General features: G+C 46.1%; 1 protein-coding gene across 1 annotated transcript in view; it reads left to right on the forward strand.

Moving 5' to 3' along the window:
* Positions 1–958, forward strand: part of map3k13 (mitogen-activated protein kinase kinase kinase 13) — a 132,528-nt gene extending 131,570 nt beyond the window's left edge. Inside the window, exon 15 of the mRNA XM_084314962.1 lies at positions 478–958. Within this exon, the coding sequence (XP_084171088.1) occupies positions 478–579 (102 nt within the window). The 3' untranslated portion in view covers positions 580–958. The remainder of the gene's footprint in view (positions 1–477) is intronic.
* Positions 959–16,450: the final 15,492 nt, after the last annotated feature.

Consider the following 16,450-nt stretch of genomic DNA (forward strand, 5'->3'; position numbering starts at 1 on the left):
GTAAATAAAGGTTATAGAAATGTAAAAAAAAATAAAAAAAATAATAATACTTTTTTTTTTTTAAACCGATACCGATATTTTCCGATATCACATTTTAATGCCGATATCGGCCGATAATATCGGTAGGCCGATAATATCGGACATCTCTAGTTGTTATTCATACGTAACAGATACTACTTCTAAATGGGGACGTAACGTTCAGGAGTTAATTGACCATATTCAGAAGGCAACCGTTTTTGCTCTTATGCCATGCTCAGGTTGGGATTCCTTTCCACCTGAGCCATGGCCGCCGTGTGGATATGGTCAGTCGAGAAGTGGCTCATATTTTTTTAGCAGAGTCACAGTAATCAAAATGAATAATGAAGTCAAGCAATCGCTAAAGAGAAACTACCGTCTTTGTGGACGTTTGTAACCATGGGGGAAACACTTAACGATCCTCTCTCTCTCTCTCTCTCTCTCTCTCTCTCTCTCCCTCAGAACCCTCTACAGTTCGGTGATTCTGACTGTGACTCGTCTGAAGCAGAATGCTCCGATGCCACCGTGAGGAACAACAAACCCGGAGCTCCGTCCACGTGGTGAAGAGACACCCGGAGGAGCTCCTCTCTCTCCTCTCACCCCTCTCAGCCTGGAGGCCATATCACATCCCACCCAGCCCTGCAGGAAATACAGCAATAAAAAGGACCATACTGTAAACGAAGCTCTACATAGCAACACCCCCCCCCCCCCCCCCCCCTCTTCCCATGCAGTCGCTCCTCCCCTGTTTATCCTACTCATCATAACCCGCTCCTCAGCGTCCAGGCAACCTAGTGCAGGGATTCCCTTTTGAATGGTACTGTACAGTAGATAGTAGATAGAAACATTCATAATTTATTTTTGTCTGAGTTTTGAGGGAAAAATCAGGAACTCTACATTCTCCAAGATAAACAAAGAAAAAAAAAAAAAAAAAAAGAAGACAAAAGACGCATCGCATTGAGCGTTTGTTGTTTTGATGGTGAGAGATTGACAGTGATGATGATGACGAAGATGAGAACGTTGTGAGGCCACCAGCCTCATGGTCGCAGACGACCAGGCCACCTGGCATCGTGAAGCGATCTCTCAGGTGACTGACTCAGATCTGGGGACAGGTGGAGTGCAACCACCCTATATGCTTCTTAACCACCACCATCACCAACCAGCGCTGTCTCTCTGATTACTACAGTACGACTGACCCGCTTTCATATGAGTTTACAGTACCGAGCCCTGGAACCCACACCCCCCCACTCTCAGCGTGTGGGGAATAAGGGGGGGGGGGGGCATGAAAACAGTCTGATCACCAGCATGAACAGCCCATATAATCCCCCCCCCCCCCCCCCCCCTCTTTCTCTCTCTCCTAAACCACTATACGCGTGTCATCATCAGGGTCCTTTACTCCTTTCTGAGCTGTCCCCTAGCATGCCTGTTCGGCTTGCAAAAAAAACACAAAAGGCTGCCAGAAGACCGCATGAGTGGACGAGCTGGTCGAGGAGAGAAGATGCTGACCAGGCTGACACCAGAAGAAGAAGAGAAGAGTTCATTCTTCTTCCGTGGTAAAAAGCCAAGGTCGTCGTCGTAGTGAATCGGATGTCACGGCTGGATTTGGAATATCAGTGTTTATGAACATGAAGCCTCCCCCTCTCCCCTCCAGTGGACATTTACAAGTTTCATATCTCAGGATTGTTCTAGGTCGAGGGAACAGACCGGACCAATTATTACATGGTGGAATGTTGTTCTTGGGAGTGGCACATATTATTATGGATCATGCAGGTATAATAATAATTAAATCTTAAGGATAAGCCTTGTTCTTTGACCCTTTATCGTCGTGATAGACTTTATAGTTATGTAGAGATAATAGAGCGTTTTATGGAGGTGCAGTATCCCTTTTCAGTGTAGTCCACTAGGCCCTAGAAGAGTATCCTATTTTCTAAGCAGGGTTCTACATACTGCTATACCATTATGATGTGTTTGTATGTAGTGTGGCACTAGTTGTGCATTTTAGTGAAATGCAATGTCAAAGGTACGCGCACCAAACAGTTCCCTTGGGTGTAGCGGGTGAATCGGCAATAACGTTACTGTAGCGTGATGCTCAGGTGAAGCAGGGTGTCTGGCTGGCTGGACACAACCTACACAGTGACTGGTGGCAAACAGACTCATGGATATCTATATTTTTTAAACTGTCCCTTTTTTTGTGAACTTGCCTTTCCTGGTTTGATGCTCAGGTTTTAAGTTGCTGATTGAGAGCAGGAGCAATATATCAACGTCCACTAGATGGCGACAGCTACAATGGATTTATTTAGCCTTGTGAATGAATGAATGAAAACTTTATTTAACAGATTGCAGAATGGGTACAATACAGTACGGCTCAATACATACAATTGTTAAGGGGATGCAGACCTGAGAAAGACGTTTGTCTTGTTTCCATCAGGGTCCCCCATTTTCAATTCATATAGACATATATGACATACATGACATACAGATAGTCAGTACTGCTACATCTATACATTTATGACATACCAGATTTGCAAATACAGTACTGTTTGTGATACAGAAGGAGTCAAGAAAAGGGAGTATATACATTTGACGTAGAAACTGTACATTGGAGGTTGGGTGGGGGGGGTTGGGTACATTGGGATATTGACAACCATACTGGGTAATTTACATTGGAGGTGGTTGGGGGGGGGGGGGGGGGGGCGGGGGGCATACTGTATAAACAAGTAACACTGTACATTGAGGGGGGGGGGGAGGAGACACTGTACAAACAAACACAATTGTACATTGAACTATTGAACTTTTGTGTTATGTAAAAGTGCTGGCTTCATTCCTTTTTTTCCTATTCCAGGCCAGTTATCGCCGTTATGATAATTGTATTCACGGGGTCCTTGCAATATAACTCTTTTTGTGTCGTTCTCTTTGGAAAGGGATACTGCATCTTTGGGAGCTATGAGTTATTCTTATCCCTGTTTCAATGTTTGTCATCTACATAAAGCGTATTATAGTTAGAGGAGCCAGTCCGGCTTGACATTAACATGTCACAAATAACAGTCATAACTCATACCTGTGATTCACAATAAGGAATATAAAGCCAGATAAGGCAAGCGAGCACCAGCCTGCTCTCAGTTTTCAACAATCTCACGCCAGTGTTAGCTTCTCCTGTGCATAAACTATCTGTTATGTGACCCGTTATTATCTTTCTCTGAGCCTATCTTACAAGCAGCTCCAAGCTTTTGGCCTCTGCCACCGACCAGCCGACTGGTTGGAAATAAAGCAGGAAATTGTTTTACCGAAGCCAATACCCATCCGTATTACATCTCAGTGTGTTGGCCACTGTACACTTGGGTGCGTTTCATAAAAAGCTGCGTTGCGCAAAGTTAATCAGGTCCCTTGATGGATAATAATGTTGCGCTTCAAAGCTTTGGAGAAGCATCACTACTGGTATACCTGAAGGCACCTGACACTCTTTTCCAAGAGCCTGTACTCGCGAAACCAACCTTCTTCACCATGTTTACGTGCGAGATGAAATAACCATGAGCGTTGTACTGTAATTACTGGGGATCAGACCGAGCTGTTTAATAACATTGTCTTTCTGGCATAATATGCTGTATATCCTGTGAAGTATGATTGTTGTAAAGTTGGAATTTAATTTGAATCTTTAATTTTTTTCCTTTTTATTTTATTTGTAGCTGGCCTACATGATTATTCTTTTCATTAATTTATTATGAATGACTGGGCAGGTTTAGATTTATTTAGAATTTCGGGCAGCTTTAGAAATGGTTTGTCTCGTCTACAATGATTTCTCCAGTATTATTGAAAGAAAGCACAACACATGGGGTATGGGAAGAGGCAGATAAAGGCATTGTCATAACATTGATTTTAGCATCTGTTATTCATTTCTTGTCAAAGACCCCTGACAACAGGGCGCCACCCTCCGTTAGATTGTCATGTTGAACATCCATTAGGTATGGATTTAGCCCCAGCATTTTGTTAACCAACGTTAAGTGTTCCTAATGCTACTTCATTTTGAAGGTTATCAGGAAGCCATTTGCCACTTCGATTCAAGGACAGTTCTCTTATAGTAGGACTTCTCACAGCAGGGTCAACAAGACGTTATGTCTGAATGGTATGAATGGTGCAGGTTCTCTGTCATCTCTGTGCCGTGACCTTTCCTTCCTAACCAAGATACCATGTTACTTAACCCTTTCACTACCACACTATGTGGTTGTGAAAGGGTTAACGTTAGGTTATGACTATAACCAAGTTCTGTTAGTATAGCGACGCTCGGCATCGCTCTGCACTATCTCGCATATGTGCACGCGCACTGAATAAAGACCACAATGTACCTTTAATCCCAATATTCGTCTGACCACACCCCTATCAGCTTACCCATATAAGCAGGGGTGGGGCCACCCACTCGCCTCCTTCCCAAGCTTTCGCCACAAGGCGAGGTCAAAGGCTGCAGCGGCGTCGGATGCCGAGCGTCGCTATACTAACAGAACTTGGTTATAGTCATAACCTAACGTTCTGTTTCGTATACGCTCTCGCTCGGCATCGCTCTCTGCACAAGGGAGGCCGAGCGAGAGCCAACGGCCGACAAATACACCCCGCTGACAGCCCCCCACAACCATCAGAACAGGGAGGGCCGAGCCCCCCCGACCCACCCTAATGGAGGGCACCCCCCCTATTAGGGGCTTCACGGGAGGGCGACGGACCCGACCGTGCGAAGAGGCACTCAAGCAACTCAACGCACAGGGTGAGCAGACCGTGGCTTGACCCCACGACCACACACACGCACAACCCGCATGCCACCCGGGAACGAATGGAGGAACAACCTCGTTACTGCCCCCAGAATCACGGGGTCAAGGGCAAACCCAACCCCGTGGCAAGGCCGTAGCAGCGGAGCGCGAAGGAAGACCCAGACCCACCAAAAGGACTGTACTCCCTGGAATGGGGGCCCGGAGAAGTCCATGATGCCAGCATCAAGACCCCACCAGGTGGGCACGTAGTGCCCCGCCCCCCACATCGCCAGCGTATTCGGACAAAGGCCCCTCAGCCGAGCGGGCCCCGTCCCCCCAATAGTACACCGCCTGGCACACTGACCCTGCAACAGGCAGTCAGCATGGCCGTAAGCACACAAAAAAGGTTAACCAACGGAAGCAGGCAGCGCACCGGGGAAAAACCAGGCAACAGGCTATTAACCCTAGCCTGGAGACTGCGGACGAGACAGGCGCCAGAGGGGACAGCTGAACACAGCCGCCCCGGCGGAAGGAGCGTAAGCTGGCGGTGTTGCATGACCAAGCCTCCATTTAAAAAACCCCACCCAGAGGGGTCGAGGCAGAGAAGGCTGACACGATTGGCAGACGTCATGAACGTGCAGGGGCACCCTCAACCGGTGAACCCGGGAGTTGACACTGCACCAACACACCAGGGAATCAACCACCTTGGTGTTACCCAATGCGGTGGTTGTTCCTATAACCCCTCAAGAAAAAACTCCAAAACACACCTGCGGGTATACACCGGCTATACCGCAGTACAAGTGTTTCAGTTTCCAAAAAAGGGTTAACCCAGGCCTACGGGTCGACGAAACATTACTTCGGACCGGGCCTGGCGGTACGGGAAGTACAGGGTCACCAGAGGAGGTCAAAAACCACCCCCACAGGCCCCTCTTCGCCATGCGTGAGAGAGGAGCGAAAAAGAATGGAGAACCAGCCCCTAAACACACCGTACTTGGTATTCCCAGGCGGTCTCCCAACCAAGTACTAACCAGGACCAAGCTGTGTAGCGGCCGAGATCCGACGAGATCGAGCGTGTACAGAATGGCATGGCCGTAAGCCATTACGACAGTGCTGAGTAAAAACGTACCCAACCAGGGTCTCCATAGCGCTTAACCCTGTGACACCCGGACCGACCTGGCATTTTTCCCCCTGAAAAAAGCCCAAGTCCCTCAGGGTACCAGAACAGCAGATCTGCATCCCCGGCGGACAACGGGTTCAACTGATCCGGACCAGCGTGACCAGAACCAGTCCCGTGCCCTAACCACGCCGACATGCCTACTCCAGGAGAAAGGGCAGATATGCGTGTCGATCTTAACATGAAAAGAAGGCGCCACCCAGACGTTCGGGCGAACCACGCCTGGTGGCCCACCCCAAGGGCGTGAGACCCCTCTACATATGTTCAGATCCATTCCGTCATCATCCCCCAGACATGAACGAGAATCCGTCGAAAACCAACCCAGGTCGTGGGATTTGGTCGTCGGAAGAGGAAAAACCCCCATCTCAGTTGCTTTATAAAAACGCCGTTTCAACCACAAGCAACCAAGTCAGTCGCCTGTTTACAGCGAGCTAGCACTATACGTGCGTCGGGACACACCCCCATCAATGAACAGGCTATTTAGACCTGTCATTGAATCCCCAAGGCGCCCAGGGGAACGACAAGAGGGGTGTGACACTTCCTAACTCCAACACTTTTTGAATAGAAAAGAAGGAAGCATCAACAGTATGTATCCCAGTCTACACAGCCGGGGGTAAAACATTTTCACATTTTTACATCCCACCACCCTCCCATAGGAAGGAGACAGGGATCCCCAGAGAGACTTCCCACGCGAGCTGTACAGATTGAAAAGAATATATTGCACCTTGAGCCATGTAAAAAATTGGTTTTAGGGCTCTCCGGGAAAGAGGCACTGAACCCATACACACTCAATAATCGAATTGAATCGAATACATATACAATAGAATAGGACACCTTCCAGAGGGTCCACTCACTTTGACAATCTGAGGAGGAAGGCTCTGTACTCTGATGGAGGCTCCCTCACATGGAAGAAGGAGTCCGAACTCACAGAAGGCCCGAATAGGCGCTTGGTGAGGAGGAGCCCTGACCACCCCCCTGAAACAGATCCATCACATGGACCTGAACAGCACACGGAAGTCCTACCAACAGAGACGCGCACGGTGACGTACTCTACGGCGGGGGAATTCCTGCGGTGCACACGCCCAATATACCAGGCCGTGGGACCAGGAAACTCCCTCCCCCCCCCACCCCCCCCCCCCCCCCCCCGTAACGTGCCGAACCGCCACGTGACGGGAACCTTGAAGGACAGGGGGTGTACCCCTGACCGACAAAAACAAGGAGGAGAGGAAAGGTTACCAGTTCACCCCTTTACGACCCCACACCCATGATACGATGTAATGACAAAAAGAGAATATGACACAGTCATAGTCAGCTCTATGAAGCGTTTGACAGCTCCACACAGCGCATGAGCTAACCTGCCATCTGATTTTTACTAAGGAAAAAACACAGAATAGAGAGGGCTCTAAGAGCCCCGGTCCAACATACACATGTGCTTCTGTGGCCAGTCCAACCCAGTTGTAGGTCACATGACACACACAACCCATCATCACCTACAAAAAATGGCAAAAACACTCTACAGAGGAACGCCGTTTTTCATAATGAGAGAATACATAATTCTCGATTAGTATCGGCCACAGGCCTTGCTAAGCACACACGACAGCGACCAAACAATCTTTTCGTTTAGGAAAATAAAGTTTCTCCAGCTGTTTTAGCACAACCTCAGCAATCAAGCTAAGGGTTACATCGCATCCCTACCACACAAAAAACACAATTTAGTGCACAACATGTCTGATAGGAGGATGAAAAAGTCCCCAGGGAACCGGGGGGAAACACAATCCTCTTATTTTACCCTCAATACGGCCAGTTAAAACAGGAAAACCTGTTAATATGTGAACACACTGTTCATTGTCATCACAGGCTGAGAAAAGAACATTCTTTTACTCACTTGTCACTAAGCATAGCTTCATAGGTTAGTTACCTTAGTTGTGAGTACACGGTACATATAAACACCATGATGTTTCTCACACAACAACCAGATCATTACATCTGTAACAACAACCCGATTTGCACGGAGAAGCTAACTGCCAGTGACAAAAACAGCTCACACATAACTCGCGTCGTATCCTAAATGCATTGCAGCAACACACGTTTTGGGAAAAACATCGTTATTCACAAAACATTTAGAAAAGTAAAACCAGAAGACGTGTTATAAGGTCTGGTCAAACCTTGTCCTACCCGGAACGTAGATCAGCGAAGTGCAGACTCGAGACCCCGTAGACAACACAGCCGATCCTGTGTTGCTCGAACTGGGCAGCGTCGTCGCTCCAACCAGTCGCTACAGTCCTCTTTGTTGACGCAATCCCCGTCCAGGCTCAGGGCAGGGTCGACGAACATCCCCTGTCAAGGATGACGTCGTAGTCAAGAGTGTAAAACATGTTAAAATCAAAGCACGTTCAACAGAGTAGCATTAAGCTAACGGCCGCTCCAACCGTTCGGGCGCTACTGCCCCTGCTCGCGAGACGCCGAGCTAACGGCGCACGCGACCAGAAGCGAGCTCGCGGCGGCGCGTGAGGAGCTAAAGCTACCCCGCGCCAGGCCTTGGCCTATAGCAGCAAGCTAACGTTACCTAGTGATCACGACATGCTAGCGCCGCAGCTAACAGCTGACTGGCTAACAGTAGGCCCAACCTAAGTAGGCCATGCAGCGATCCCAGCAGGCTAACGCAGCAGCTAACAGCTGACTGGCTAACCGTAAGCTAAGCAGCTATCACCTGAACATGTAAACAATGACATAACACTCACCCAGACAGGCCGCCGTTCTGAACCTCTCCTCACTTTTTAAGAGAAAAGAGAAACAAGATGTCAACACTGCTTTACAACGGTGATTTTACCAACACCCGACGGAATCAGCACAATACCAAACTGGCCTGTGTAGCTGACTTGAACATGGATCTGCCGCTATCGCACATCCATGCACATATCTCCTCGTGAAGGAATACTCTCATTTGGATATGAAAGAAGGGGCTTAACACGGGACAGAGAGAATCCACTCGTCCAGAACACACAGGGATCACCAGTGTTAATGGTCGCGGCCCACTAGTTAAAACTACAATGGTCTTCAGACCAAGGCCTTCTGTCGCCTAGGTGGCTGAACAAAGGACCCTAGCCTGGGGCCGGTTTCCATAAACATTGTCAAGTAGCCCCCATAGCACTAACAGACAAGTGAAGCCCGCCAGCAACAGTACTCACCCAACCTGAAACCCACCGCTTCTCACAACAGCGGCGCGTCCGACAGTTCAGCTGTGGCCTGACAGGTTTCACCCCAACAACCACAGCAAGGAACTGCAGTTGAGAAGCATGCAGCGGCGTGCTCCCAATACGAAAACCGGTGGAGGGTTTTTAGAATGATCATCATCTTCCAGACACTCCAGTACGAAGACAATATCGCCGTATTTTCTCGAAAATAGTGAGAGAGAAAATAAAGATATGATGTCAACGTATCCTTGTTTCCCAAAGCTGCTCCTAATCCTTTCCATCATGGTGTCAAGTGTGGGGATCTACCGAGGCACTTCTTCCTTGTGGTGAAAGCGAGAAGGAGGCGAGTGGGTGGCCCCACCCCTGCTTATATGGGTAAGCTGATAGGGGTGTGGTCAGACGAATATTGGGATTAAAGGTACATTGTGGTCTTTATTCAGTGCGCGTGCACATATGCGAGATAGTGCAGAGAGCGATGCCGAGCGAGAGCGTATACGAAACAGAACCCTTTGTCGTGTCGCAGTGAAAGGGTTAACCTGTATTGTCACAGTGAAAGGGTTAACCGTTGGTAGTGTGGTTGTGAAAGGGTTAACTGTTCAGATAATTCTGCCTCATGTTACCAAACGTCTGTTTCTTTGTTACTACCATGCCCCCCCCCCCCTCTCCTCCTGAATGGCATTATGATCAACCAACCCTGACAATTTCCTGTGTTATTCAGTGTACAGTGCAACGGGTATCTGGGGCAAATGGAATCAGAGCAAACAACTGCATGGAATAAACGCTGATGTATACTGTACAAAACCGCTTTGAGCCACTTTGTCTGTTGTTCTTCAAAGAATGAGAAAAGTTAAAGATCGATTTCTGAGCCTTGAGACATGCATTGTGGAACAAGGAGGGGCATTAATCCAATACTAGGAATATGTTCCTAATGTGCTGTCAATAGATTAAAAAAAATTAACTAATTAATCTCACAATTTTCTGTAATTAATCTAGATTAAAAATAGCATTTTTCTACATGAGACCGAAGCTTGTAACAGATATTTACTTGAGTAAAATCATGGAATTAATGTAAAATCAACACAAATAAAGTATATTTAGATTCAAAGACTATTTTAATAGCTTTCTTTCTCTCCTGTGAAATACAAATGTTTAACAAAACCATCAACATTGACTCAGCTAGACCTCTTTCTTATATCCGCGGCGCTAACAGAAATAAAAACAATTAATTATTAATTTATTTATTTTAATGCTTTAAATCATTTAAATTAATCTCCAAAGTTAAAGCATTCATTTTGAGTTATTGAGCAGTCGGACAACATCTGCTGCCACGGTGATCAGTAATAATAATAATAATAATAGATTGAATTTTAAGAGAGAAGCGCCTTTCTCAGACTCAAGGACACTGTACAAGGAAAGGATGGAAAAAAATAAAAGTAAGTAATAAAATTGAAAAAATATATATAATAAAATACATAAAAGATCTGTGTATAGTAACAACAAGAAAAAACAAATAAGATAAGAGATCAAAATAAATAAAAAAAGGAGGCAAGTTCTGTCCAATTGGATGAAGTGGTTAAAATTAACAAACAAACAAACAACAAAACAAAACAAAACAACGGAATCTGTGGCTTAAAAAGAGTCAGGGGTGGGCTACTTGGGAGCGGGGCCGTGTTGCGTGAAGGCAAGTGTGAACAGGTGGGTTTTTAGCTTGGTTTTGAAGAGGTTGATGGTGTCAGAGCCTCGGATGAGGGGGGAGAGGGAGTTCCACAGTCTGGGGGCTGCTGCAGCGAAAGCTCGGTCTCCCAGTGTGGAACGCCTGGTGCGGGGGATGGTGAGGAGGTCGGAGTTGGAGGATCGGAGGCCTCGTGCTGGAGTGTAGGGGTGGAGTAGGTTGGTCAGGTAGGAAGGGGCCAACCCGTGCAGGGATTTGTAGGTGAGGAGGAGGATCTTGTAGGGGATTCGATAGTTGATGGGGAGCCAGTGGAGTTTTTGCAGGGTGGGGGTGATGTGCTGCCAGGGTTTGGTGCGCGTGAGGACCCTCGCAGCAGAGTTTTGGACGTACTGTAAACGATCCAGAACCTTCTTGGAGGCACCAAGAAGGACTCCGTTACAGTAGTCGAGGCGGGAAGTGATGAAGGCGTGAATGAGTGTTTCCGCTGAGGTGTCGGAGAGTGAGGGGCGGAGGCGGGAGATGGTTCTGAGGTGGAAGAAGGCGGATCTGGTGACAGACTTGACGTGAGGGTGAAATGAGAGGGTGGAGTCCAGTATGACGCCCAGGTTCCTTACCTCTGTGGAGGGGCAGATGGAGTAGCCATCCACGGAGAGAACAAGGTGGTCGATCTTTTGGAGGAGGGCTGGGGAGGCTACAACTATGAGTTCGGTTTTCTTACTATTGAGTTGAAGGAAATTGGTGGTCATCCATGTTTTTATGTCCTGGAGGCAGGCAGTGAGGGAGGGGGGAGGAAGGGGGGCCGAGGGTTTGGTGTGGAGGTAGAGCTGTGTGTCGTCTGCATAGAAGTGGAAGTGGAGGCCGTGTTTCCTTATGATGTCACCGAGTGGGAGGAGGTAAATCATAAAAAGGAGCGGACCTAGCACCGAACCCTGGGGAACACCCTGTTTAACAAGTGCTGGAGCTGACCTGGAGCCCCCGAGGGAAACATACTGCCACCTGTTGGTGAGGTAGGATGTGAACCAGGACAAGGGGGTACCAGTGATGCCAAGGACACTTTCCAGGCGGTCTAGGAGGATTGAGTGTGAGATGGTGTCGAAGGCAGCTGAGAGGTCCAGGAGGATGAGGATGTTGATGTTGCCAGCATCAGCAGCCATGAGGAGGTCATTTGTCACCTTGATCAGTAGTGATTTCACTTGAATTAATGAATGAATGGATGAATGAATGAAAAAAACATTTATTTAAAATGGACACCACAGCTACATTGGACCAGTCACAGTGGACAGACCAGATGTGTTTATGTGCGTGTTTATAGCATGAGTGCTAGTTTTCAACACCAGTCCACTGAGGCTTTTCTAAAAGATAGAATCAAATGAACAGTATAATACAGAATTAAAATCACAAATCAGAACAAATTGTTACCAGAATAAGAGTCCATGATCAAAACAACAAAACCAGCACAAACTACATTATGTGAGCACTGCTGCTTTGATTTCAGTCATACTTTGAGTCCTCTGTTGAAGATGTTGGCATAGTTTTAAGCCAGTAGGCAGAGAGTTCCATAAGTTTGCCCCTTTAACGGAGAAGGCAGACTGTCCAAACAAACTCTTGCACATGGGAACAGTGAACCATTATTGGAAGCTCGTGTGTTTGCTCTGCTAGAGCTCCAACGTCTAACCACCAGTCCAGAAAATAAAGATGAGGCATCTTCTTTACCTCTGCTTTACCTTTGGGCTTCTAATACTTGTATTTCTGACATATAGGGGCAAGTGTGGTAAGACATGTCGTATAATCCTATCAATATCTAAGGTTATTGTACAGCACAAGGAGGGTACTCTTAACTGGAAGGAGGAAAAAGGATCATAAGTGATAGAATTTGACTTCCAATATAGCCAGCAAGGAATAAACGTGCAGTCCAGACAGGAGAGTTCGAATTCAAACTCATGGATTTATTTGTCTCTGCGGCCCAGAGTGAATAAAAAGGTTGCTTTTCACATACAAGGATTATCAGAATACATTAACATGTCTGTTTTGTACAAAGAATCAACAAGGTTTGCATCTCAAAACCCCAACATGTACATACAACAGTCATTGTTAACATCAATGAAAATAGAGAATCTACTGTAAGCCCCTTTTCATATGAGTAAGCCTGGTTTCTAAGATAAGTACCTTTACATTCTATTCTAACCAACCATTGGGACCATCCAGCTTACTTACATGAAAATCAGCCAACAGCATTCTCTGGGTGGTGGGAGCGGGGAGCCACAGACCTGGGGGCGGTCTGGGCTCCTGAATTAATTCTATGTTCGCTCTTATATACTATAATTTCCCACCAATAGTAGCACATTTTAATAATAAGTTTGGTCCAATCCGGTTGGTTCTTCTGGAAGGGCGGTCCGCCCCTCCCCCTGGTTTCCTCTGTGGGGGCTGGCTGCCCCCACCTCCTCGATCTCCTGTGTGGGTCTTCCTTCAGTAAACAGAGGGGGGCCGCCGATGGCCCCCGTCGGTGTGGTTCCTTTGATGAGTACAGAGGAGGGCGCTTTTGATGACCCCCCTCCTTGGCTGCTCAAATCTCCTCTAAATGAATATATAACTTTAACATTCCTTCTATATGGTTATAGATGTCTAATATCACCCAAGTACAGTCAGTGCTTTCTAGACTGATACCAGACATCATATGAGACTACACCAACCTTTATCTACCAGACTGAAACTCTGTAATATAACTGTGATACACCAGGATTCTTAATTCTAAATCTCTATATAGATGTTTTTATTGGGTTCTTTATAGAGTTGTCAATCCAATCAAAGCCAATCAAGTATCATGCTTTTTCATTTAACTTTGAACCATGTCCTTATTGATTAATGATCTTTAATCCTGTCTTATACTTATCAGAGCCAGTTATCTGGTCTCTGCTGTCGGTGCTGACATCTGCTATCATTTGGGTGTGACTTTTCAGTTTCTTTGTTCTAGTGTTGCTAGAGGGGGTTGAAATAACTCCCAGTTAAATAGTTCCTGCTGTTATCTGATGCAACTGTCTCTAGTATCGTTCCTCTTTTAGCTCTGCAGTCCACTCTGCTGCTAAAAAATATACCAGGCATAATGTTATGGTTTTCTAATTATTCACACATATTAGTTATGGAATTCAAGGTCAATATCACCACAGACATTATAATGAATGTCCCTCTTTCCTTCCTCAACTATTAAGATAAGATATTCCTTTATTGATCACCTTGGGGAAATTCAGGCATCATAGCAGCATGGGGGAGGGGGAAGGGGAGGTACCGGTATGGGCATGGTAATATTAGAAGACATAAGTACAGGCAACTAAATTATAGTACAGTAGAAAAGTAAAAATAAACAGTGTAAACAATATAATTAACTCTGAATATACACATCTGAGCAAGTAGGCAGTGTGATCAAAGGTGCAGATGAGGGCCTGTATGCCCTATGAGTTATATTATACTGTACATTACAATAAATATGGTTACAAATTCGAGCTCAGACTCATCACAAATGTACATATTCAAAGTAAGCTCACACACAAAATCCAAAATTAATGACCGAAAAAAGGAATAGGCTGAAGCACATGCTTATTTTTGCCTATCCTTTACAATTCTTAAAAACTAAATATATTTTAATAAGAAAATGTTTATTAAAATATGCTGCAAGATATAATAAAAAAAAATTAAGTTTGATGTTTTACTCAAAACTGTACTCCTGAATGATTTTATTTTTTAAGACTTTTTTTTTTATCTCCCCTGAGAAGTACACCACTTCAACCCGTCACTAAGGCTATTCCATAGTTTAACTCCCAAAATGTAAACACATTTGACTTTTAGATTAGTTCTTACTTTTTTACATGTTTTAAGAATACATAACCCTCTTAAATTATACTTTCCTTCTCTTGGTTTAAAGAGACATTGAATACAAACTGGTAGGCTTTTACTCTTAGCACGACATGTTCCCCCAACGTTTTCATGTACACCATATCTACAAATTTTTATGTGCAGGATGTTATGAATAATGGATTTGTCGATTCAAGGTAACTAGCTTTGTTTATTATTCTAATCGCTTTTTTCTGTAGTTTAATAATAGGTGCACAATTAAGAAACATCAGTGAATACAAGAACGGTAACAACAGTTAGTAGTAGTAACATCAAATAAAATATAAAAAGAAGAAGTCTCACTGTCTTGACAACGATGCCGGTGTGATGAGACCAGGACAGGTCCTCGCAGATGTTGACCCCGAGGAACCTGAAGCTGCTGACTCTCTCCACCGCTCTCCCGCCGATGTGAATGGGGGCGTGCTCTCCCCCCTGGGACTTCCTGTAGTCCACGATGAGCTCCTTAATTTTGTTCACGTTGAGGTGGAAGTTGTTATCCTGGCACCATGTTGCCAGTGCACTCACTTCCTCTCTATACTTCGACTCGTCATTGCCGGTGATCAGGCCAATGATTGTCGTGTCGTCAGCAAACTTGATGATGGTGTTGGAGCTCTGTGTGGCCACACAGTCATGTGTGAACAGGGAGTACAGGAGGGGGCTGAGTATGCAGCCCTGGGGGTCACCGGTGCTGAGAGTCAGTGTGGAGGAGGTGATGGAGCCCTTCCTCACAGCCTGGGGTCTGTCTGTCAGGACATCCTGGATCCAGCTGCACAGGGCTGGGTTGAGTCCTAGGTCCCTGAGTTTGATGGTGAGTTTGGAGGGCACAATGGTGTTGAATGCTGAGCTGTATGTGTCCCTCTGGTTCAGGTGGTAGGGGGCGGTGTGGAGGGTGAGGGCGATGGCGTCATCTGTAGACCTGTTCTGGTCTGTAGGCAAACTAGTGGAACATTATCCAGGAGAATACTTGGAAGAGGAGGTCTATGGCAAGCCGTTTTAACATTTATTCCCGTTTTCTAGCTAGCTGGGTACCTAGCTAGCTCATTCACAAGGACAATTTTGCGAATGAACTAGCTGGGTACCCAACTAGCTAATTCGCAAAGATGACCTAGCTAGCTGGGTACCCAGCTAGTTCATTCACAAAGACACATTTGCGAATGAGCTAGCTCACTACCTAGGTTGCAAATGTGTCAGCTAGCTGGGTACCCAGCTAGCTAGGTAGCACGTGTCTTAGCTAGTTAACTAGCCGGCTTTGTCCCATAGGCTTTACACCAAATTTTGCCTCAGCTAGTAGCAAAATGGTCCTTGCGAATGGTTGGTTAACCATTCGCTGGTAGTTGGTTAACCAGCTAGTTCATTTGCAAAAACACATTAGCTAGCTGGGTACCCAGCTAGCTCATTCACAAAATAGTCCTTGTGAATGAGCTACCTAGGTACCCAGCTAGTTCATTCGCAAAGACACATTAGCTAGCTGGTTAACCAACTAGCTCATTCGCAAAATGGTCCTTGCGAATGAGCTAGCTAGGTACCCAGCTAGTTCATTCGCAAATACACATTAGCTAGCTGGTTAACCAACTAGCTCATTCGCAAAATGGTCCTTGCGAATGAGCTAGCTGGGTACCCAGCTAGCTAATGTGTCAGCTAGCTGGGTACCCAGCTAGCTCATTCGCAAGGACCATTTTGCAAATGAGCTAGCTACTAGCTGAGGCAAAATTTGGTCATCTAGGTCATCTTTGCGAATGAGCTAGTTGGGTACCCAGCTAGCTAATGTGTCTTTGCGTTA

The sequence above is a fragment of the Notolepis coatsorum genome, assembly GCF_963971535.1.
Source record: "Notolepis coatsorum genome assembly, chromosome: 5".
NCBI classification, from domain to species: Eukaryota; Metazoa; Chordata; class Actinopteri; order Aulopiformes; family Paralepididae; genus Notolepis; species Notolepis coatsorum.